Here is a 26,153-nt window from a genome sequence, read left to right as displayed (position 1 = left end):
CTTCCCTGGGCATAGAGTATGATTGTACTTGCCACATAATTATACTAATGCAAAAATGGTACAGGCATCGCAAGGTCTCAATTAATAACTGTGGAAGTGCATCTAGAACACTAAGTTGAGAGCACGTAAAAAGCTAATATGCCATACGCAAAAAGCTTGAAATGCGAGGAAGAAGAAGATGGTGATAAAATTATTGAAATTGGTCAACGGGCAGCTGAATTATTAACGTTCAAAATCTTTCATAATTTGGTTACATGTTCCATCTTCGGTTTTCACAAAGTGTACCCCATATAGAAATCACAGACGTAGTCCTACGTCAAAAAAGATTTAAGTCCCAAATTTAACTCCAATCCTAATCGAAACCCAAGCAGGAGAAAACAGCCCATGAATACCAAATGCAGGTATGATAACAGCATAAGTAGCAACTTAAATATGGTATTGATGAGCCTGAAATAAAAAGTAAAATACCAAAAATAATACCTCAGAATTATAATGAGAGAGAGAAGGATTAGTATTTTCCATTTAATTCCACTACTTTATTTGCTTATCCTTGACAGATACGCGTATTTCGTCTACAATGAACAGACTTCTTTAGTGTCTTGTACTAATACTCGACTGAGTATTAGTACAAGAGTATACTGAGTATACTGAGTCGAGTATTAGTACAAGACACTGAAGAAGTCTGCACATTGTAGACGAAATACGCGTTTCTGTCAATGGATAAAGTAGTGGAATTAAATGGAAAATACTAATCCTTCTCTCTCTCATTATACAGGTATTCCACTAAGACGCCTACATTCATCAGGATACCTCAGAATTGTTCCACGAATAACGAACTGATAAATTATTTAGTTATTATAAGGTTGGCCACGGCCACATGGAATGTTCCATGATCCTGACCATATACAAGGTTACTGTCATCGGCAAAATTGCACAGTAGGTCAAGACAGATTGGTTAGAGAACAGTAGTACAGAATTTTCTCACTATGTGGTGCTAATGTGCAACTGAATTTCCTTTATAAAATATATCTTGAGATTAGAAAGATGTTTAGGTGACAAATGTCTTCTAATTTGTGGGCATGTTAGTTAAGAATTTTCTCACTACGCGACTCTTGTATGTGAGTGGACTTCACGTAGATGTCCTGACTTCGTTGATGGTGAGGAGTTCAAGATATAGCTTATAGATATAGAAAGTTCGCATATACACTAGCGCCACGTAGTAAGAAAATTCAAAACTTACCTGTGCACCATCGCCATTTGGAATGCCTTGAATGCCAGAAATAGAAGCTTCTTTGAAATCTAGAACCTAGTTTTATGAATAGGCTGCTTGTACGGATGTTCTGGATTTTCTGGCTGTTATCGACAGTCGACTTTTCTATGGCCTTGAAATAACCTGCTTAGCCACCAAGAAGCTCAACGACATCCTCGCTCCGGTATACAATACTTACGTCCGCATCGTATCCGGCCTTCTCCCTTCCACGCCTGCAGGCGCCGTGTAATCGGAATCCTCCCTTTCCGCTATCGATCTGCTACAGCCATTGCTACGAAAGCCGCTGCCCTCGCTGCTAAGACATCCGGGAACGAAAGGGTCTTTCTCCTCAACGAGGGGAACAGAGCCCTCCGCACTGTAGCCAACCGTGACCTTCTCACGGTGGCCAGGGTCCACTGGCATGGAGAGAAGAGTTGGCGATCAAAAACGTCGTCAAAATAGATAAGCGGATTAAGAGTGGATTCCAAGCCGGAGATAACTCTGTAGCATTGAGACGTTCTGTTTCAGAGCTTCTCGGGTCGGTTTATTCGGAGCACGTTCATCGCTTTACGGACGGATCGCGGTCACGGGCTGGAGTTTGACTCGGAGTGCTAGGACCGAACACTGCAACGAGTCAAAGTCTACCGGATGAGTGTTCCGTCTTTTCCACTGACGCCGCAGCTATTCTAGACGCAGCCATCACTCTGGCAGATCAACCGTGCCTCGTGTTAATTGACTCACACAGCGTCATCCAAGCGCTGGAAGCCGAAGCCCTGGATACAAGCCATTACACGGTACACCCCACCTTCAACGGTCTTTACGTGGATCCCCGGACACTGCGGTGTTCCCGGAAACGAGGGTGCGGACAGATTGGCGGGATCTGGTGCATCCCGTGAATACTATTATGGAAGCCTGGCAGCAGGAATGGTTCCAGTAGCGGACCACTTTCCTGAGGAAGACCAAGGAAACCGTACGCTCCTGGCTGGACAGTCAAAAGAACAAGGACCACCGGATCATCTCAAGACTCCGGACCGTCCATGCGAGGATTTGGACCACTTGCGAGGAGGTCCCGGTGGAACACCTTTCCGCAAGGTGTGTTCAATTTGCAGTATCCCCGCCTCGGTGGAACACCTACTGTGTGTCTGCCCGGAGTTCCAGAAGCTACGCGAACAACATGGACTCCCGGAGAACGTCAGTAATCTGCTTGGTTACGACCCCTCGACGTTGGCTGCGCTGATCGCCTTTCTGAAGGACGCCCACTTGTATGATCAAATCTAGCCCTCCGTCGGTGGCTGCACTGATCGTGTTTTCCTCACCTTTCTATTATTTTCTGCCGTCGGGGCTTCTCCGCCGGACCGGGCACTGTCTCCAGCGGCGGAGCTCTACCTTGTTCGCGCACCCACAGCCCCGATGTAATCATCACTTTACATTAAGTTTTTAAAATGTTGTCTGTCTCATTCGTTGGGTAATCAGAGCCAGATATACGTCCCGTTAATGTCAAATTGAAACCTATTTATTTAGGCAGGATCTAGCCTGACCATCTGCTGTATAACGTGATGACCTAGCCTATGGCTCAAAATCACGGTAATAAAGAAAAAAGAAAAAAAAGAAAAAGATTTTCCGGTGGATCCCCCCGTTGCCTCCTAATCACGAATTCATATTCATGTCACATCTACAAATGTTTTCTAAAAAAGTCCTGAGGTGGCCGTCTTACCCCGATACAAGACAAATTGTAACAGCTTCTTTAATACCTTATAATTTAATGAAAACTGTTTTTCTTATCTAACATCTAACACCTGTAAAGTTCCTTGAAATTTAACGAAGCTCCCAAAACTTCCAAGAAGTTCATTGAACTTTTTTGAAGCAAGACCTCTGACAAACTCCAACGAAGCTCCCTAAACTGATGCGAGGATCCCTGAAGTTCTTAAAAGCTTGCTGAACTATTTTTAGATCTTCTACAAAATTTCCTGCACTTATATGAAGTTTTATGCAACTTCTCAAAATGCTACGAAATTCCCGAAACTTCTTTGGATACTTTTTTCAAGACTTTCGCAAACTTTGTAGCGGAATCCGCTGCCTTTACATGTTTCCGCAAATATGCTTTGGTCAGGGCCCAAAAAGGCCTGGGGACAGTTTGGCGGATTGATCTCCTTAGGTACGAATTGGACCTTGTTGGCTTTATACCAGGCTACCGTGTCCTTGGAGTAATGTCCCAAAGCCAAATCCGGCCAAAACAGTACTGAGGCTTCGTTTTCGTGGATCATGGGTAACAGACGCTTGTTTAAACACTCACGCACATAAATATCCGTTGTCACAAACAGTTTGGAAAGCATACCACGCTCACAAATGGCTTACCTAACCATAGCATTTTTACCGATTTTTTCGGTAAAAATCGACTTATCCGCGTCGTCAACACTTTGGTCATCACGAACGGTATAGTACTGATCACCAAGAAAAGGGTTTTGTAATCAAATTTAACGTATGATTCTTCGTCCATAATCACGCACACCGATCTTCCGCACACCAACTGGTCGTATTACTTCCGAGCGAGTTTTTCACTCCGCTTTGGTTTCTTCTGCGTCTTTTACGTCTTTAGACCCATTCTTGGTCCGCTGGACGTTACTTTTCGAGCATCCCACTTTTTTAGCCACGTCTCGAACCGAAGCACTATTCTTGGGAATGAAAGCTTGCACGATTTTCCAGTCCAGATTTCGGTCCAGGGTTCGGTTAACGTCCAGATTTTTGCTTGTTCTGGAAAGTTGCTTTATATCCATACTTCCAAATCGCGTTTCGGACGGCTCCGATGCTCCCTCCTGCTAATTGACTCAGAGAACTGTTGGGGATAGTACACCATTTGTACATCTGTTTGCTTTTCCGGAGAAATGCTTCGCATTGTCACGGACATGTAAAGAACCGACACTTGCGATACACGAAACTGTTGGTCGAAATGTAAACAATGATTCAGCGTGATAATCAGCTGTTTAAGCGTTATCTGAGCAGGGGTGTTCCAAAGTCGTGCTTAGACATTCTAAGACACCCTATAGTACATTTTACGGATATTCCAGATCTTCCGGTGGGCCATCTGGTGGCTACTTAGAAGCAATGACTGGCTAATATATTAAATTCACCAGTCGGCCAATCTGTTCCAATTTTCAGTAGGCCATAATTTCGAACATTTTCTACGCACTGTGAAAATGTCAAAAACCCCTGCAAACGTAAGCCTGTCCGTAAAACTAGAAACCGCACAAAGCGCGTTAGGCCCTCCCCAAAAGTAAGGCAGGTGGTGTTCATTTGAAACGTTAATAACTTTTCGGGGTTCACTCGGATTCACATCCGGTCTTGGGCCAAGATGTTCTTAATACTACAAAGGTTCTAAATTTTGTACACGAAAAAAGTAGACCAACTACAGCGCCACCTAGAGCCGCACATATGAAAGTGGCTCGTTCCCCCATACATTTTTTCAATTTCCCCCATTAAAACTTCAAGTCCTTTGAGCGAGGGGTTCCCGTGAACCAAACGATTTTAAGGGGTAGCGTGTGAAATCCCAGGATTGACCTATTTTGAAACACACTAATACACATCCAATGAGTAAATTGTCTCTACAATTCCCATTAGCTGGGTCGTATAAACGTATGAAAATATGAGCTCGGCCTAGATTCATAAGAATCTTATGTCTTCATACTGCATCTATGGCATTTATAGTTTGATACAATCAAAGGTTTAGGAAACCATGTGAATTCCATAAATCCATCGTATGATTTACGCTGACCCAACTTATGACAAACAAGATGGTGGATCTAGTTTCGTGACGTAGTACAATCGAAGCCCTGAACCTGTTAATTCTTTTTGTTTGAAATCTACTGCTTTTCATTTTCAGACTGTAAAAATAGCTGATGCTGTTTTAAAAATTTCCGTATTAACAACCCGCCGCAAAAAGAAACCTGATCACGTAAGTGTCAGATTTGACTAACATTAATGATGAAATTATTAATCAGCATCATTTTCCCCAGCTACCAGAAACTGACGTGCTGGAAAAACTTTTGAGTAAAGCTGTCACCTCAATTGGCCAAGCTGTACCTGTTGTTTCATCTCCACCTTCGCAGAAAAAAAAACACATTGTAGACGGCGATTACAGCGGACATTTAGTTGGATTGTACATTCCAGTGTTCGCAGCTACATCAATTGGTCGAGTAACCTCATGGATTGCATCAACGTCGAAAGCGTGTTGATGGCTTCTGTCGAAGATTCACTAGTAATCAGAGCTCAACCGAATGATCCGGTAGCTCCACTGATTGCATTAGGTTTGTTTTGTTGTCTTTTTCTGTTTGGATTTTAGGCCGGTATTCCTTTTTTGCTGGATTCCTTGAGTTTTGGTTAGAAATTTGGAACAACGAATACCGGAATCCCATCCGGTAACAACGATACCTCTCTGTATTGCATCATGACGGACGAATCAGTAATAAATCCCAAATTTATATTTTTCATTGATTTTTCTTATTACATATATATATATAACATATATCGTACGTTTATATTGAAATTACTATGGCTAATTGAAAAAAATCATACGATATTATTTTGAAGTTTGAACGAATTATATTCTCAGTGTAATGAGACCTTTTTCGATCAATTCTCCGAACATGTTCACAATAATGCAGAGCATTTGAGTTCATTATTATTGGTGAGGATTTTTAAAATCGTAGTCTATCTTATTTTCTCTAGAATGAGGGTAAAGGCACGTTAATAATTTAGTTAACAGAACACAAAACTACGATCATAACCCTAACTCAAACTCATGAAACCATAATAGTTAAAATAGGTTATAATTGCTAAAAGAGTACATGACTAAACGTAGGTTGCACCAATACTGTAAATATCATAAACGAAATAGAAGCATAAAATTGATTAGAATCGTACAATTGCCTTGTTGTCAGCCATTCCAAAAAAGGCCTTACTAATGTAACCCGAAAGAATCCATCGAACGAATACAACATGCAGCTTTCTACCGCAGCACCACACTGCTATCACGATCAAAATGTCCACAACAGCAGCAACATCAACAAAATCCTGCTCCAACAGCGAGCGCAAAAATATGTACATGCTAAATCATATTTGCGCCGCGATTATGCTAATTCCCTTTGCATTATTCGCATATCATCACCCGCCCGTAGCATGGCGCAAAACTTTTACCCATCTATTCCTCTGGGTGCTTCATCGTGTGTTGTGGCGATGTGGGGTTGTCAACGTCTTTTGTGCCATCTTGAGAAAGGTTGTGTCCCTATTCCTCATCGACATCATCATCATCATCACCGTCTTCGGTTTGATGAAAATCATGGACAGCTAGTACACAGGGAAGCGTGCTGTCGAAAGGTGTAAATGGGGAAATTTGCAACGTAAGTAAAGCCCGCTTTTGCCAAAGGAATAAATTTCAATACGATGTAGGATGGGGATCGGTGAGCGCTTTAGTTATTCAGTTTAAATGCTAAAGTCGTGGTGAAGAAAAGTTCCATCAGGGTTTCCTCCAATGTAATAGTGTTCAATGTTTTGTCACTACGCAAAGTTATAATATCGCTTTGAGTAAGACCCCTGCAGAGATTTTTCATAACTCGGCTCACTTGAAATTAGGTCTATTCACAAGCGAGCAACAACAGCGGATAGCCAATGATTCTATTTATGAGGTGATGATAATGTCCTTCCACCGCTTGCAAACATACAGTCGAACCAACACATTCGCACCGAGGAACACAAGAGTACAATGCGATTATTCCCGTCGGATGCTTCATCTTTATCGTCATAATAGAATAAATGGCCTAAAAGAAACGGTTCTATTGGAAAATTGCTTTTGCAAGCAGTTTCGGTACCTTTGCTGCGTGTGTTGTTTTCTCCCCCGACCGATTCCGTAATCGGCTACAAAATGAATTATAATTTGCACTGGTTGTACACTCACATCGGCTACTGAATCATGGCTTGGCCATTTCCGTTTGTCACTCAAAACAAACTATTGCAAAATTTAGTGAATTATGTAGAGTGTTATGTCAAATGCAATACGATTCATAACTGAGTTTGATGTATTACGCGGAACTAACCAAATAGGACTTTTTGGCATAAAGTAAACAAATTTTTACTATTAGGGTTCGAGCAGGCCTAGTAAATTCATAAAGTACAACTCAATAACATAAAATTCACTAGTTAATTACATATCTGAAAACAATGGAAAGATATTTGCACAATGATGCTGCAATGAATATATTTTAAATGAAGTTCACAAACAATTTCAAAAAAACCTCAAAAGCCTATTCCAGCGCTTAAAGAAAGTGGTAAAATTTTGATCAATTTTTTTATAAAAGCTCAGAAACTTGCTAAGAAAGCTCCCATAATTCCAGTGTGGGTCCTATTGAGAATCAGGTTGCTCGGGATTATCCGAATATTTTCTCTTGGGATAATTTTTTTTATGATTTCTGGGGGACTGATTTGGACGAATTAAGATCCATAACCATAACTAAACAAATTCAAAATATGAAAGCTGCAAGTGATGATGGAATTTTTTAAATCCTCATCAAAAAAGTCTCAGAGAGTACCTTGTTTTTCTTGGTAAAATTATTTAACAAATGTTTTCATTTGGCATACTTTCCTAATAAATGAAAAAATGTTAAAGTTGTTCTAATTTTGAAGCCGGATAAAAACCCAACTGAAGCTTCTAGCTACCGTTCAATAAGTAAACTTTTTGAAAAGATAATTTTTAATTGAATGATGCTTCACATCAATACGAACTCGATTTTTGCGGATGAACAGTTTGACATAGAAAAAGCAGTCGACAGTGTTTGGCATAAAGGTTTGGTTGCTAAATTGAAAAAAGTTAAATTTCCCACTCTATACTATGAAATTAGTTTAAAATTATTTAACTGACAGAACTCTGCAGTTAAATTATCAAAACTCCAAATCTGAACGACTAAAGGTTGTCCCACATCAAATTGCATCACGCAAAAAACGCTGTAGAAAAATATCCATTGGGTATTTTCTATTGGAAATTTGGGTAGAAGTAGTTTAGAGTGTATTGTCTAGGTTGTATTTTTATCGCTGTCAGTTTTTCGAAAGTTGGAAAAAATGGCGTCACCCGAAAAGCAACGTCGCGAATTGAGCAAGCACCTGGAAAATCCTCAACTCTCTCATCGCGACATTGGAAAACAACTCGAAATCGTGCAGTCAACGGTGAGTCGTGTGATTAAACGTTACTACGAAACTCTGAGCATCAAACGGAAGGAGAAATGCGGTTAGAATGGATGTTCTATTAGTGATCAGTGATTAGTGGAATCTGTCCAAGTCTTTCGTAAACGTGGAGATCTACCTCAAAGAGTGTCTACAGAAGCGTCTGCTTCCTCTGTTGAAGCAACACGAGGGTCCTACGATCTTCTGACCGTTTCGTGCCACTATTCAAATGTTGTCCTGGAGTGGTACGAAGCCAACGAGGTCACTTTCGTACCCAAGGACATGAACCCCAACTCACGGGAACTAAGGCCCATCGAGAAATACTGGGCTATTATGAAGCAAGCACTACTAAAGCATCCTAAAGAGCTCAAATCTTAGGAAGACATGAAGAAAAAGTGGGTTTCCGTACAGAAGAAGCTGCAGCCAGATGTTGTACAGGACCTAATGAGTGGAGTTAAGCGTAAGGTACGAACGTACGGTTATGGTATTGAAGTTGAATGAAATAAATATGCCGAAAGCTTAATAATGTGTTATATTTTATTGTCTTAAAGTTTGAAAAGGATAGGTCAACAGGTAATTTTCTACCGCGGTTTTTCCGTGATGCAATTTGATGTGGGACACCCTTTACCTGTTAGAGCAGGAGTTCCTCAGGGTAGCATTCTTGGGCCTATATTGTATAACATTTTCACTTCGGGCCTTCCTGATTTACCTCAGGGTTGCCACACATCTTTGTTTGCTGATGACACAGGCATTTCCGCTAAAGGGAGAAGTATTCGTGTTATTTGCAGCAGACTGCAGAAAAGTTTAGATATTTTCTCTTCTTATTTACAAAAATGGAACATTTCTCCCAACACTTCCCAAACTCAACTTATAATATTTCCACATAAGCCTAGAGCTTACTTTTTGAAACCTAGGAGTAGTCACATAGTAAATATGACCGGAGTTCCTATTTCTTGATCAAGCCAATATCTTGGATTAGTACGTGACCTAAATCAACTTTTAAAGATCACATTGAGGGCGTTCAAGCCAAATGTAACAAATATATAAAATGGTTGTATCCTCTTATAAACAAGAAACCCAAACTTTGTCTGAAGAATATGCTCTCTAAACAAATTTTTAGACCAACCATGCTTTACGCTGTGCCAATATGCTCTAGTTGTTGCACTGCCAGAAAATAGCACTTCAAAGGATTCATAACAAATATTTTGAAGTTTCGTCCTTGGTACAGTACTACTTGAGTACATTGTATTTCGAATGTTGAGAATGTTGAGACAAATGTCCAACAAAATAATTAATAATTTCAGGCAAAAATTATTGCAATCCTCAATTACCACGATTAGTTCCCTTTATACTAAGATAAGATTTAGTTTGAGTTTTTAGCTTTAAGATGTCAACTTGCAGGTATAAAAGACTGAGTGCAGTTTCGAACGCATTTGGATACGGTTGTGTTTTAAGTTTGTTCTCTGTTTTGTGCGTGCATTCGCTAACATAGTTTTCGGCTGCATTTGCCGGATTAGCGCTGGCACTCTGCCTCCCGGGCGGTTATACGTGTGTGAGTGGTGATTTTCTCGCTTTCCGAGAAGTTTTAGAATCGAGAAAGAAAACATTATTCCTCATGTTTGCAAGCAACAGAAGATTTGACGCTATATCTGCGTTGTTTGAGTTTTTCTCCCGGACCAGAAATGTGTGACATCGCGAGTGATAATTTTAATTTTAGTTTATTTACGCGGTGATGATGTTGGTTCACTCGCAACTATTTTTGAAAAAAATTAAGTGTTTCCGAATGAAAGTGTACCAAAAGTGCTTGTGAACGTGTTTCGCAGTTGGGTGTGGTGAAATCCGTGCATTCTCGGTTGATTGTAGAAATTCGTATCACAAAATTGCCCACCGATTCCTTTTTTTCTTTTTTGCCGTTCGACGACGACAAGTGTGCTTTCGCGAGAGTGACGTTTATTTGATCCGTTTCTTTGCACGGGTGTGCTTTTGTTTTGTAACTAGCGTAAGTGTGCCTGCGATATGCTTGAGTGTCGGAGATTGTGATTAAGCTGAAGGATGCCTCACTGGATACGCCCAAGACTGGACGGGTGGTAGCTGGTGACCGTGAATGGTTCCTGGGGAAAGCACTAGATGCGTCCCTCCTCCCAGATGACCATGGCAATGCAGGAAATATTACATTAAAGGTAATTGCTATTAGATATTTTTGCAAACAATAACAGATAGCGGTCATGAAGAACCAGTGGAGGTGCCAAGCAAAGTTGTTATATCCTAAACAAATTTTTTTTTTTATATTTACTTTATTTGTACAGGCTCAATCGAATAAACTTTACAGAGCCGAGTTATCCTTTGCGTTATACATTATTGCTGTCTTAAATTTAAAGTTAAAGGAACTGGACCGAGTACTCGCGGTTGTCTCGAGGTTAGTGGAGATTTACAATTTTTTGGATGGGAAAAGGGAAGAAGGAGGTTTGAAATGTGGTTTACGATACAACTATTTACTTAATCCTAAAGCATGAAATTATTTCTATTCATCTTGGAAACAAACATTGAAAAAAAAAACCCCACACGTACAAAATACAAACTAAACACACGGTTAATCAAACTTACAATCTAAGGTTAATATCCTTAAAGTAAACATATATGAGTTTCATAAACTCCAGATCGCGTCTAGCCAAAATATCCCGAACTGGAACATTAGGTTGTCTACCTCGAGCCCGAAGGGAATCATAAAAATGTGATCTGACTCCACGATACTCCGCACAAGACCAAAGGATGTGATCAGCGTCCTGGTAACCTTGTCCACATTCACAGAGATTGCTGTCTTCCAACCCCACACGGAACAAGTGAGCGTTCAGACAATAGTGATTGGACATGAGACGAGACATCACGCGTATGAAGTCTCGACCCAAGTCCAACCCTTTGAACCATGCAAACTTCGACACCTTAGGGATAATTGAATGTAGCCATCGTCCCAAGCTCCCTTCACACCATTGATGTTGCCAGCTAACGAGCGACTGCTGACGATAAATAGAGAAAAATTCACTATAGGCGATCTGTCGATCATAAATGTCGCCTTCCATAGCGCCCGACTTCGCAAGTGAATCCGCCTTCTCATTGCCCAAAATTGAGCAATGCGAAGGGACCCACGCGAAGGTGATGATGAAAGAGCGCACGGATAAAGCACTAAGCAGTTCTCGTATTTTCAAGAGAAAATACGAGAAGTGCTTTACCGGCCTAATGGAACGGATAGCCTCGACAGAACTGAGACTATCCGTAAAAATAAAGTAGTGGTGCGGAAGAAGTGAAGCAATAGTTTCCAAAGTGTAGTGAATTGCTGCCAGTTCAGCCACATACACAGAACAAGGAGCTTCAAGTTTTCGAGAGGCGCTATGAAATTCATTAAATACACCAAAACCAGCGGACTCCTCTATTAGAGATCCATCTGTGAAAAACGTTCTTGCAGAATCAACATGGCCAAACTTTGCAGCGTATAATGACGGAGCAATCATAGGACGATGATGCTCTGGAATTCCGCGGATTTCCTGCGTCATAGATAAATCAAAATTCACTGAATTGCCAAAATCGGAGAAGACTACACGATTGGGAATATTTCTTGAAGGGCTGACATCCTGTGTTAAATAAAGGTAGTACAAAGTCATAAAACATGTTTGAGGATTTAGCTCCAGCAGCTTCTCAAAGTTTTCGATCACCAGTGGGTTCATTACTTCGCAACGGGTGAGGAGCCTCAGAGATAACTCTGAAAAACGGACGGATAGTGGCAACATGCCCGCCAGCACTTCGAGACTCATAGTATGAGTCGAGTGCATGCATCCTAACGCGATACGAAGACAACGATACTGGATCCGTTCCAGCTTGATGATGTGGGTTTTAGCTGCCGACTGAAAACAAAAACTACCATATTCTAGAACCGATAAAATCGTTGTACGGTACAACGTCAGAAGATCTTGTGGATGGGCTCCCCACCACGTTCCGGTAATTGATCGAAGGAAATTGATCCTTGGTTGGCATTTTCGTCTCAGATACTCAATGTGGGATCTCCAGGTGCATTTGGAATCGAACCAGACCCCAAGATATTTGAAAGACATGGAATGAGTGATCGGTTTACCCAAAAGTTGAAGCTTCGGTTGTGCTGGGCTATGCTTCCTAGAAAAAACGACCAACTCAGTTTTCTCCGTGGAGAATTCGATACCCAGCTGAATAGCCCAAGTAGACAAATTGTCCAAGGTATCCTGTAAGGGTCCTTGCAGGTCAACCTCTTTTGGCCCTGTGATAGACACTACGCCGTCATCTGCAAGTTGTCTCAACGTGCAATTGTCATTAAGACAATTGTCAATTTCTCTAACGTAGAAATTGTACAAAAGGGGGCTTAAACATGAGCCTTGGGGGAGACCCATGTAGCTAAATCGAAAAGCTGTAGAGTTTCCATGAGAAAAGCTCATATGTTTTTCTGACAGCAAATTGTACAAAAAGTTATTCATTAATGGAGACAATCCACAAGCGTGGAGTTTCTCTGAAAGAACTTCAACGGATACTGAATCAAAAGCCCCCTTGATATCCAAGAACACAGAAGCCATTTGCTCTTTCTTAGCAAATGCTAACTGAATTTCCGAGGAAAGCAACGCGAGACAGTCGTTCGTTCCCTTACCCCTACGGAAACCAAATTGAGTATCTGAAAGAAGGTGGTTCGTCTCAACCCATTTGTCGAGGCGAAAAAGGATCATTTTCTCCATCAATTTCCGAATACACGACAGCATCGCGATGGGCCGATACGAATTGTGATCTGACGCGGGTTTATCAGGCTTTTTAATGGCTATCACCCTCACTCGTCTCCAATCGTCGGGAACAATATTGAGCTCCAAGAACTGATTGTACAAGTTCAACATGCGCCTCTTAGCAACGTCTGGGAGGTTTTTCAGCAAGTTGAACTTGATTCTATCAGATCCCGGGGCAGAATTGCCACACGAAAGGAGAGCGAGTGAAAGTTCGACCATTGAAAAAGGCTGACTGATTTCGTCTACCGAATTCGCGGTTTCGCGAGGAGTCAACTGCGACGGCACGGAATCCGGACACACTTTTCGCGCGAATTTAAGAATTCATTGATCCGAGCATTCCTCGCTTTCGTTGTTGGTGGACCGGTTACGCATTCTTCGCGCCGTACTCCAAAGCGTATTCATAGACGTTTCGCGCGACAATCCGTCTACAAACTGCCGCCAGTAACCCCGTTTTTTGGCCTTGATGAGGCTCTTGAGTTCGCGTTCAAGAGATGTGTATGCGTCGAAATGCTCGCGTGTTCCGCGCTTCCGAAAAAGTTTAAACGCGTCGGACTTTTTACGGTAAACCTCCGTGCATTGTTGATCCCACCAGAGCGATGGTGTTTTCTTACGGATTGACGATCGCGGCACCGGTCGTGTTTGAGCTTGAAGTGCGCTGTCGACGATGAGATTAGAGAGGAAATTATATTCCTCCAACGGCGGAAGCTCTTCCACTGACGATACTGTATCGCCTATCGCGGATTGGAACTTAGTCCAATCGATGTTACGGGTTAGATCATACGCGACGTTAACGGATTCTGACGAGTTGAACCCACTGGCAATCGAAATTTTGATCGGCAGATGATCACTACCGTGCGGATCCTGGATTACATGCCAAGTGCAATCCAACGATAGTGAATTAGAGCAAAAGGTGAGGTCTAATCTGCTACCATTCGAGGATGGACCAGCCAAACGTGTTACTTCTCCATTGTTAAGTATTGTCATGTTGAAGTTGTCGCAGAGATCATAAATCAAAGTAGAACGGTTATCATCGTACAGCTCCCCCCAGCCTGTACCGTGGGAGTTAAAATCTCCAATGATCAACCATGGAGCGGGAAGTACCGCACATATGTCGAAAAGTTGTTTGCGATTAACAGAGACTCTAGGAGCAATATATACAGAAGCAATACAAAGGCTCTTACCTTTAATGGTAGCCTGACATGCGACAACTTCAATACCGGGGAATTCGGGAAGATTCACTCTATAGAAGGAATGGCACTTTTTGATCCCCAATAGTACCCCTCCTCCACGTGAATCCTCACGATCCAATCGAATAATGTTAAAATCATAAAAAGGGAGATCAATTTCTGAAGAGAGCCATGTTTCACAGAGGGCAAATGCATCGCAATTATTGTTATGGACTAAATACTTGAACGAATCTAATTTCGGAATAAGACTTCGACAATTCCACTGTAGAACAGTGATCAAATCCCCGACCTCGTTTGGAAAATTATCCATCGAAGGAGATGATAGCTGCAAGAAGGGGCCATTTTGAAGTCAATTGCTTCAAGAAGGATTTCACAGTGGGAAGCAATGTGAGGACAATGCTTTTCAGAGGATCAGAAATGTTGAGGTATTTGAGAATACCGTCCACAATGTCATCAAATGAGAACAACCCAGATGAAGAAGGGGTTTCTGTTCTTAAAATTGGGGCATCAGGGGTTTTGGATGTCCCCGGAAGAGGTGGAAAATCCTGGGTATAGTCAGTTCTGCGGAATCCAGGAGGAGTAGAAGTCTCCTTTTTTCCACCACTCCTTGATTTGGGCAAGCTGATTTGGGGTTCTTTATTTGCAACAATCCGTGAACGGATGCGCTTTCGTTTCCGTGCAGAACCTTCCGGAAAACTGAAAGAAGTTCCCTCCTCAGCCAAGTCAGAGTCAGTCTCGTCATCTGACAAAAGAGAAAAGGGATTTTTGTCATTGGTCGATGGCGTGGCTGTCTTAAGCATTTCTGCAAAAGACCGCCTGGAACGTTCCTTAAGGGAGCGTTTCATTTTGTCCCCGAGCTGTTTGTACGCCGGGCACGACGAGAGAGCATGAGGAGGAGTTCCGTTGCAGTACACGCATTTTGGTGCAGTAGCTGCGCAGGCGCCATCCTCATGCTTCTCCCCGCATGTGGAGCAGCGTGCCTTGTTGCCGCAGTTGGAGGCCGTATGTCCCAACCGCTTACAATTCTGGCAGTTCATGACCCGAGGTACAAACAACCGCACAGGAAGACGAAGTTTTCCCAGCTCGATGTATTGAGGAAGGGCAGATCCAGAAAAGGTCACCCGAAACGAGTCTGTGGGGGTAAAACTCATTTTACCCTCGCTGAGCGATACTGACTTCATTCTATGAACGGCCAGTATCTTTACCGGAGGAAGCAAGGGGTTCTTAAATCGGCCAACCGCTTGCTTCTCCAGTATCTCGGGGTTCAGGCTCGCCTCAGTGACCACGCCTTCGATCTCCACATCAGAGGCTGGAATGTACACCCTATATTCCAGTGTGAAAAACTGGGAAACAGCAATTTCATTGGCCTGTTTCAGGTTAGCGACGGTCACACGAAGTTTGTTGTGCCTAACCTTCGTTATTTCGGTCACGGCAGAGAATCGCTTTGTCAGATCATCAGATATCTGAACAACATTCAAGGGTTTGTTTTTGGGCTGAAAATAGACAACCCATGGGCCAGTCGAGTCATTCGGGTAGGCCCGCAATCTGGAGCTTTTCTCAGCCTGCCCATTGTCAGACTGAGACGACGAACCATGGATGACATCATCATTTTTCTTAGATGAATGGTCATCCATGTCGTCTTCTGACAAAACATCCATTTTGTTCAACTAGTGGGAGCGCAAAACGCTCTCCCACTGAACGCACAGACACAATACACAGAAAACAGTACAAACACAGAAATACAAAATGAAAATTTAACTAATGGGGGAGGAAAAGAAACAAAAAAAACAAAAACTTATCTGATAATTCTATACTACTACCACCGAGCGTTATATGTGTAGGCGTTTACGCAGATGGCTGGAAGAGACGCGCTGCGTGGATGACCTTCGTTGTGGTGCACTTGATCGAGGCTCGGTACTCAGCGCACACAGGCGTACGATGATTGATGAACGATGTAGATGTAGAAACGGGTGCTCACATTCGATGATGATGATACGTGCGCGGGTATGCGTAAGCGCGTATGCGTGACCACGCAACGATGATGCCCAAATTGGTTCGCGAATTTCCAATAGCACGGATTAATCGTTCCGAAAATGACACTTTCTACTACAAAAAAAAAACTCACTTTTCGATCAATTTACCGGGAACTATGCCAGGAGTCACTTAGTGAGAAAAAAAACTGATAATTTATATCAAGCGAATACCGAGAAAACTTCCAAAACAACGGAGCGCGAAACAAGTCGACCGTACTTCTTGCTAGGACGCAGTGAGGATATCCTAAACAAATGGTAAGTTACAAATTTGCTGTTTTCGTTATCGTAGGCGCCATCGTAGTCGCTGTCGTAATCACCGTCGTAGTCGCCGTAGGCAGTACCGTTAGTATATTTAAAATTAACCATCAACCGCTAAAAATATGAATTATCGCGTATTTCTGTTGGTCATTACATGCCAAGTGAAATTCTAGAACATAATTTCATTTGAATAGCTTGTTTAACCAGGTCTTAAACAATCGTCACGTCGGTCATAGCTTGTTATGATTGCCTGAACTATGCGTAAAGAGACAATCGAAACATTGAACGTCGCGTGAAAGTAGATCTTAATGAAAGCCTAATTACTCTTTCGTAGCTTTTAGTTTTAGGATATCAAAGATCGTCGGTTCCAGTGGCTTGCTTACTGAGCAGAAAAACGCGGTCCCAGGTCCTTTCATATTAAAAATGTATGGTAAGAACGCTTGTTTATCGTGTATTTTGTAAAACTTTTCGTTGTCGTCGGAGCAACCGGTTTTGCTTACTGAGCAAAACATCATGAGTCTAATCTCAAGCCCATCCACATTCAAGATTCTTTAATCGTTTTATTCGTTAACATGGTAATAACAGCAACTCGATGATTAAAAAGGAGCTCGTCTGCCTAGTGGCAAATGTTTTTGCTTACTGAGCAGCAGACCGTGGGTTCAATCCCAGGGTCCTTCGCGTTATATGATTGTTAGGACATCAATTCAGCTTATCGTTTACCAAAACGAACCCTGCTGCAAACCCAACCCTATTACCCAATATCCCAGTGATTCCTCGTGGAAGTGCAGAGGTGTTCTCGGCTTCCATCAAAGCGAGTGTCACGTCAACACATTCCTACCCCTTCCTTTCTTGACCTGTGTTCGAGCGCGGCCGGTGCTGGTATTGCCTAGTTTTAGATAACCAGTTTTTACACCTTGAGGATGATTGCTAGTCCCAAGCATCGTCTATTGGTTCTCTGTGTAATTACAACTGGTCTGGCAATAACAGAGTAGCAACCGTGGGCGGTCAATAATGTTCATGCTGCTCATGCTCATGTTAAGATGTCAACTTGCAGGTATAAAAGACCTGTTTAAAATTCTGAATTGCCAAGGCAGGAACAATGTAAAAATACTTAGATATATATCATAACAGTTAAGGCTGGTAAGTTACTTAAGTAGTTGGAGCACCTAGCTTAAAATGATATGTAATTCATTTTGAATTTGGTTAAGGGTTGGTTAAAAAAATCGTAATGAATCGTCATTTGAAATGGAACAGCTCTGCTTCCTTCTGCAAAGATATTCAGGAATACGAGGTCTTCAAAACCATCTTAAAATACATATTATATAACGCTATCTACAGATCCTGCTCATATGGATGGTTACAGTCTTCACCAAAGTTCTTCAGATGGACAAGACCTATCCTAAGAAACAGAATTTAGTTCAGAATTCAATCACCAGGCGACGGTAGTGTGACATTAATTTTGAATTGTTTACTCTAACTTAATATATGATCTAGATAGAATATTGCCATCTTCGGTAAAGTTGTTCAAATTGACAAGACCTATATTATGGTAAAGAGTTCAGCTCAGAATTAAATCACCAGACGGTGATAGTGTGACATTAATTTTGAATTGTTTGCCCTAAGGTTTCCGTCGTTGGTGAATTTGTTCAGATGGATATGACCTATCTTAGACTATTGATGAACAAAAGTGACTGTTATGAAAAATATCGTTCTTTTAATGAGAAAACATTTTTAAATAAACGAATCCTTAAATTTAATTGCGTATTTCTTTCTAAATGTGGATGACAGGATCTTCTGAGAAGAGTTGGCAACTAAAGGATTATTATTTTCTGACCAAGATTGTTGAAGAGAGCGACATTCTAATTAGATAAAATGTCAAATAAAAGCTAAACATATAAACAAAGTTAAGCTCCACCGATCCCAAGAGAGTTTAGATCATAACCATATAATTGTAAAACTTTGTTGAAAACAGAAACCTTCTATCTAGGCAAGCTGTCACGTGAAACTAAAAATTAGAAACAACGTGAAGCAACAGAACGAACTGACGAGTAAATATTGAGCTTAACTGTCTACCATAGAATAGGTCTAGTCTATCTGAACAACTTTGCCCAAGACGGGAGCCTTCTATCAAGTCAAGATGTTAAGTTAGGGCAAACAATTCAAAGTGAATATTAAATACACAAGCGCCAGCTGGTGAGTAGATTCTGTGCTAAACTGCTGAAAAAAGGTCTTGTTCGTCTTAACAACTTTGCTGAAAACGGAAACCTTCTATCTAGTCCATCTGAGCGCAAACAATTCATACTTAATAGCACATTAGTGACGAACGGCACCGGTGGTGTAGTGGTAAGCGTGATTACCTCTCACCCCAGCAGGCCTGGGTTCAATCCCAGTCGGCGCCGCCGGGATGTTCTGAGGCAATAACATCTCTGATCACGCCTTCATTCGGATGGGAAGTAAAGCCGTTGGTCCCCGGTTCATGAGTTGATGGGTCGATAGGTAGGGTCCAGGTGTGGGAGCTGCCTTCCTGGCACGTCGGTAGCATTGGTGCTCAGCACGGAAAACAAGATCGACGGAAAAAACAAACCAAAGGAAAAAAAAAAGCACATTAGTGCCACCTGGGGAGTGAATTATGAAATTCGTTACCTTAGGATAGGTCCTGTTTATTTGAACAACAGTACCGAAGACGGAAACCTTCTATCTAGTCTATATGTTAAATTGGGGCAATCAATGAAACATGAATGTCACACTAGCGCTGCCTGGTGAGTGAATTATATCTCTTTATCATAAACCTTCTATCTAGTTAAAAATGTTAACAATGGAAAATTAATGCCACCTGGTGAGGGAAATCTGAACAAAACTCTTTCTCATAAAATAGGTCTTGTCCATCTGAACAATTCTGCCGAAGACGAGAACCTTCTATCTAGTTTATATGTTAAGTATGGGCAAACAATTCAAAATTAATGCCACACCAACACCTCCTGCTGAGGTAATTAAGAGCTGAAACCCTAACCATAATATAGGTATTGTCCATCTGAAGAGCTTTGCCGAAGAAGGAAACCTTCTATCTAGTCAAGATGCTAAATAAGGCAAACAATGAAAATTAAATGTCACACTAGCACCGCCGGGTGAGTGAATTCTGAACAACTGTCCTTTAAGATACGTCCTTTCCATCTGAACAACTTTGCTGAAGACCGGAACATATGAACAGGATCTATAGATAGCGTTATATAATGTGTAGTTACGGAGGCGCAATTTGATCGTTTTCGTTTTAGCGCCATCTAGTGAATAAATTCTTTCATACACTATCCTTAGTTTTGAAGACCTCGTATTCTTGAATATGTTTGTGCAAGGAAGCAACATCTGATAAGATTGGGATCACGTGATACAAACATCTCCAACATCAAAATATGCCACTTCATGCCCCCGAGAGAAGTCTGATAATTTGAACAGAAATTCAACTAAATCTACTTTGGAAATCATTTAAAATTTCAGAAATCCATTGAAATTTCGTTGAGATACGGCAATCAGAACTTGGGGTCAAATTGACGCCAGGGTACAGACAACGTCAGTATCTCAATTAAAAAAAATCAAAAAAGGTTTTTTCAAAGGCTTTAGGAGCAGATTTTATCCATTATTACAGAGTTCCGGTGGACGTACCTCGTCATCAAAGAATTAGTAAAATCAATCGACAAATAAAAAAGTTCCAGCTTTTCAAAGTGGTCTGGGGTCAAATTGACCCCAAGGTAGAGACAAAGAGTTAACAAAAGTTGCTCACGTTTTCTACTGTCGCATACGCTACACTATGCTATGCTTTAGGTGTTAATGTTTAAGGTTTATTTTGATGTTTTAAAGTACAAACTAGCTTTTGAACGCGCGAGAACTCGGTCGGAGAGGTGTGAAATAAAAAAAAGCGCTTGTACTCGCCTTGACGTATGCTCAAGCCGAGTACAAAAACATAGTTAAATCCTGCTGAGAAAAGATATTTGAATCTACCTCATACCACTATTGGTGAAAATCGTTACTGGTAGAACTCGGGTGGATCGGTATGAAAAAAAGGAATATGTTTAGAAAAATATGACGTTCGCTTGAACGGGGTTGGAAAATATTGTTAGCTGCGCTTTCGGAGACGGAGACATCTTTCATTTGAATATCTTCTTAGCGATCGTCTGTCGCAGCTTGTTGTGATGCAAGGGTCAAGATGGCCCTAGAGTGACCATTTTTGCTTACTGAGTAGAATATCGTGGGTTAGAATTCAAGCCCCTTTATATCACTGAGGGGATAGGGTCATTTTCTTACCATGCTTTAAAACATTGCATTACTTTCCAAAGTGAATACAGAACTATTTTTTTTTTTCGAAAACCGTCCTTGCCATAAACAGGGCTCTATATTTTCGAAACTCTAAAATGAACTCCGCTTTTGATTTCTTTCATACAACGTGTTTAACGCATCATTTCTATGACATCTAGCTAGTCTATCAGCGAAGACATCATATAAAGAAGACTGGCAACTTTGCCTGAATCTGAACGACAGATACAATAGCGCTGCGCTTGAGTGAAGGTGGAAGCAACGCATAGCAAAATGATCAAATACACAAACCTTTACTCTGAGGATGTAATATTTGCTATCAAATTCGTTCGAAGCATTTACTTTTGAGTGGCATATGACGCGATTGTACCTGTCTCATAGCGTTCGTATGAGAAAATGGAAGAGTTGCCAGTCTTCTTAATTTGTTGTCTTTGCTAGCAGCGTGAAACAAAAATGAAATAGAAACACGCTTAGAACGAAAAGCTGGCTGTGGATTTTCTCGTCTTTGTTTGGTTCACCCTAATCATTGAAAGTAACGTTGATTTTCGAGTTGAAACAAGCCTCATTTTGGCTTTCAATTCCTTTCACCGACACTCTGTCATCTGCCCTTTCAATTTGTTCAATAAGCTATGCGATCCGTTTTCGTTTCTTTTTTTAGACAAACATATGGACTTATTCCTAGCCTATTAAGCACAACCCACCTTTAGTCTTTCGTAATCTAGCGTAGTTTAGCGCCAAACGGAATATTATTATTACAGATGGCTTCCAAATGTATTTACCTTTTCGTATGCACGGTTAGTTCTGATAAGGGGTCGTGAAATATTCGTTTATTGTTGAAAATGCAAAACTGCTTCTGGCGGCTCTACTTGTCCGACGGGTTTTCTTGGGCCTGTTAGCCATTTAAACGCCATTGGGATCCTCTTTGGCCTATCGAACGGAGAGAAAAATAAATTCACGTGTGCCTTTTATACACTTCAAGTGCGTTTTTTGTTTTCGAGATCTTATTTTGCTTTCTTCGACAATTCGTCTTGCAGCTATTGAATAGAAGCATTGTACCAAACGTTTGTTTGACACGTTCACGACGAAATCAAAGATATATTTGATGTTTTGTGCTTGATAGGCCGGGAATGGGCGATTACGCCGAAGTAGATATTTCCCCTATTACGTGTAATTCAATGCTTTCATGTTCCAAAATATCAACTGATTCACCCTCCATTTGCTAGCTTAAGGTGTTACAAAGAAACATTTGTGTAAAGAAAACTTTAAAAATGTGATTTAAAGTGTTACCGATGAGATTTTTTTAAAAAGTGATATTTTCATAGCTATTTTCGAAAAAATACTTAAAGCGCGAGATACTTGTTTGTTACGCCGAAAATCACAAAGATTACAAACAAGCTTAAGCTCCATACCAAGCCACACGCTTACCTATAATATCTTACTGGTTGAATTGAATCAAACCATGTCAAGTCAAGCTTATCTTGACCTTCTTCCCAAAAGCAGCGAATTGCTAACAAATCCAAATTTAAACACATGCATATAAACACTACACAGTAGGGCAAAATCTGTCACAACTCACCTTTGGCATTTCCATTTCGTTTGCTCCGAAGGGGCCGCTGCTCGTCGAAAATCATAATCCTCTCCTCGTCATCGCTATCACCATCGTCATCGACACCGGAAGTGCGATCATTATGTTGCCGGTGCTGATGCAAATCACCACCATCATCATCATCATCAGCATCACTGCCATCACCACCACCAACAACAACATCACGATCTGATCCAATTGGCCCCCTTTCACTATCGTCACCCATGATCCGCACTGGTGACGATGTGGAAGCCGCTCGATTCAACAGAACTGCAATTTCAAATTCATCCCCGCACTCTTTACTGGCAGGGCTACCACCGCCCGTTAGCGACCACCTGTGGGCCATTTTCACACACACGAGCAGACCGATTGATTGATCTGGATTTATTACGTCAATTAGCGTTCCGAGCGGCACTTTCAGAATTTATAAATCTCACAAAAACATAAATCACTTTTCCACAGCATTCGATTTGCTTACTATTTCCCTCGCAAATGTTTCAAAACACTGATTGCGCCGCGAACCTTGTTCGATCGATGTTTTCCAATCAAATCACTGATTCCGAATGCCTTCTTGGTTGCACCGCGCGGCCCAGCACCTGAGTTGGGAATTCGTTGATAATAGGGTGAGCTGGAAATTACCACTTTGAAGCCATCGTCGTCGTTGCCTTCCACGATATGATCGCCGCCGTCGCGTAGTAAGCTACAACCATCGCCGTCGTCACACACAGTTAATTAGAGTTAATTGCCAGTCTAATTGTATGCAAAACTGAGCAGCAAAGAGTTGGGGTTGACCGGCTGTTGGCGGGTCCGGCAGGTAGGCAAAGTAAGTTGTTTGGATAGCATTACATTATTGGGATATCGCACTGCCGAGGTGCAATCAATCCCGGTTTCACCGTTTTACCTCTATTATTCAGTCTACAGCTTAACAGTGTTCCTGGAAAATGTATGTCTCGAAATGGGTAACATGCGTATTCATTAGGGTGTCCCAAAATAGCTTTTTTGATATGCTTCCTGAGGGTTCACCCTCCAAATGATAGCTTAGGGTGTTACAAAAAAAAACAACGTTGTAACATTTGGATGGCACTGAAAGTAGTAATACTGAAGCACTTAGTAATCTGTTCTCAACTTTTTTTTTCAAAAAATTTACACGATTTTGAACATAATGATCGTGATAGGGAATATTTTTCTGCTTCCCAGATTTATAATGCGACGTTAATGTCAGACATGTAGACGTGCAGGATATTATAGATGCCTTACAAAATATAGATGCTTCTAAAGGATTTGGCCCTGATGGAACTTCCCATGCGGTCATAAAAACTCTAGCAGGCTGAATATTTCTTAACATTTGCAAACAAATCTTTCCTAGTGTCTATTTTTAAATATGGTAAAAACTTCGACACACGGAATTATCGCGGTATTGCCACTATCTCCTGCATTCCAAAGTTATTTGAGAAAATCATCATGGAAAAACTATTTGTTCAAATTTTAAAAAACGGATAGCTTGTACACAAAACGGTTTTTTTTTTTCAAAAACCGATCAACCACTACAAACATACTTGAGTCCTTTTATTATTCTTTAAATGTAATGGATAATGGTAACCACGTAGAAGCTTTGTATATCGATTTCGGCAAAGCATTCGATCGTATTGACATACCGTTGCTTTCTCTTAAATCGCTAATAAATGGGCTTTTATCACGGACTTCTCAAATGAATCGAATCACACTTAACTAATCACCAACAAATTGTAAAATTCAACGGAAAGCACTCAAATACAATCAATGTTACATCATTGTATATGTAAATTAGGTACGTTTTATTCTTAAAAACCTCAAGATCTTTACTATATGGGAATACAATACTTTTCAACATAAAATAATGATCGTATACAAGTGGTGCAAAATATTGTGTTGCAATTGAATGTTAAAAAAACAATAGAATCGCGTTCAGTAGAAAACGGAATACACCCACACGATATTGAAGTCACTCTTAGTAATCAGCAAATAGAAAAATGCGAAAGAGCTAAATCTCTTGGAATTGTATTGGATTCAAATTAACTTTCATTGACCATTATAGTGAAATTAAAAACACAGCAAATAACATGCTTGGTTTCATCAAATGTTTCTGTTATAACTCTCGTGATCCTTATACCATAAAAGCATTGTACGGTGCATATATCAGGTCAATACTATAATATTGTAGCATAGTTTGGGATCCTTTTTCGAGTGTGCATGAGGCAAGAATTGAATCGGTTCAGAAGCAATTATCATCTACCAGATATTTCCAAATCATACCAGGTTGCACAGAAATTATTTTAAAGATCTCCAGATGATCAAAGACATCCAAATTTCCACTGTCCAACAACTCAAATCATATCTCCCATGCATTTTTAAAGGGGCCTCCCTTAGCTCAGTCGGTAAAGGCGCAGCTACAAAGCAAGACCATGCTGGAGGTGGCTGGGTTCAATTCCCGGTCCAGTCTGGAATTTTTCGGGTTGGAAAATTTCTCGACTTCCCTGGGCATAGAAGTATGATTGGACTTGCCACACAATTATATCGATGCAAAAATGGTACAGGCATCGAAAGCTCTCAATTAATAACTGTGGAAGTGCATCTAGAACACTAAGTTGAGAGCACGCAATAAGCTAATATGCGATATGCAATAAACTTGAAATGCGAAGAAGAAGAAAGAAGATGCATTTTTAAAGATGCTCAGAAATTATTCAAAAGACATCCAAGTGGTCATAGATCTCCATAATATCCTCAAGATGTTTGTTTTAGAGTTCAGCTTGATCAGGAATCATTCTGAAGGTCTTCAACTAACCAACAATTCAATTCATGGTATTCTCAAGGATTCCAGGTTGCTCAGAAATTATTCAAAATAATACCAAATGATAAGAGATCACCTTGAAAAGCTCAAGATATTTTTTTCAAGATTTCAAATTGATCAGGTATCATTATAAAGCTATCCAAGTGTTCCATAATCTATATCGCATCTCTCAGATTTTCTTTCACGTGAAACACGGCAGTTTAGGCATTATTCCAAAGTCCTTCATGTGTTTTAAGATCGCCTCAACTCGTTTGGATATTTTTTCAAGACTTCAGGTTGGTTAGGACTTTTTCCGAAGATGTTTAACTGTCCATCAATTCAGATCACTTCTTTCAGATATTCTCTCGTAATGCCACGTTGGAAGATCAAAGTTCTCCACAACATTCTCTTGATATTGCTGTTTTCAAGGCTGTGTATCAGGTTATTCTGAAGATCTCCAACCATACAACAATTGAAATCTCGATGCTTACATTTTCTCAAATGTTACCAGAATTTTCATCAACTTTTCCAGGTAATCAATAATCTTCATAATAACCTCTGATTTATTTTTATTTAAGATTTGTGGTCCATCAGGTTTTATTCTGAAGATCTCAAACTGTCCAACAAGTCAAAATCAGTAATGACACATCTCTTTAAAATTCTCTGGATATACACTGAACTCTCCTCTACTCAATTTATTCTTAAAACCTCCCTAATTTGATGGTACCTTCAAT

At 40.8% G+C, this 26,153-nt stretch overlaps 1 protein-coding gene across 2 annotated transcripts in view; it reads right to left on the bottom strand.

The window, feature by feature from the left end:
- LOC135705191 (organic cation transporter protein) overlaps positions 1–23,607 on the bottom strand; it is a 139,240-nt gene extending 115,633 nt beyond the window's left edge. For both annotated transcript variants that reach the window (XR_010517828.1, XM_065226793.1), the window contains exon 1: positions 22,605–23,607. Coding sequence is in view for 1 of the 2 variants with exons in the window: in XM_065226793.1 (XP_065082865.1) it covers positions 22,605–22,959 (355 nt within the window). In the remaining variant the exon portion in view is untranslated. The remainder of the gene's footprint in view (positions 1–22,604) is intronic.
- Positions 23,608–26,153: the final 2,546 nt, after the last annotated feature.

Source organism: Ochlerotatus camptorhynchus, unplaced genomic scaffold, assembly GCF_037179485.1.
Source record: "Ochlerotatus camptorhynchus isolate MF236.1 unplaced genomic scaffold, CSIRO-AGI_Acam_v1.1 ptg000261l, whole genome shotgun sequence".
Taxonomy (NCBI): domain Eukaryota; kingdom Metazoa; phylum Arthropoda; class Insecta; order Diptera; family Culicidae; genus Ochlerotatus; species Ochlerotatus camptorhynchus.
Note: the sequence above shows the minus strand (reverse complement) of the source record. Positions and strands in the feature narration are given on the sequence as shown.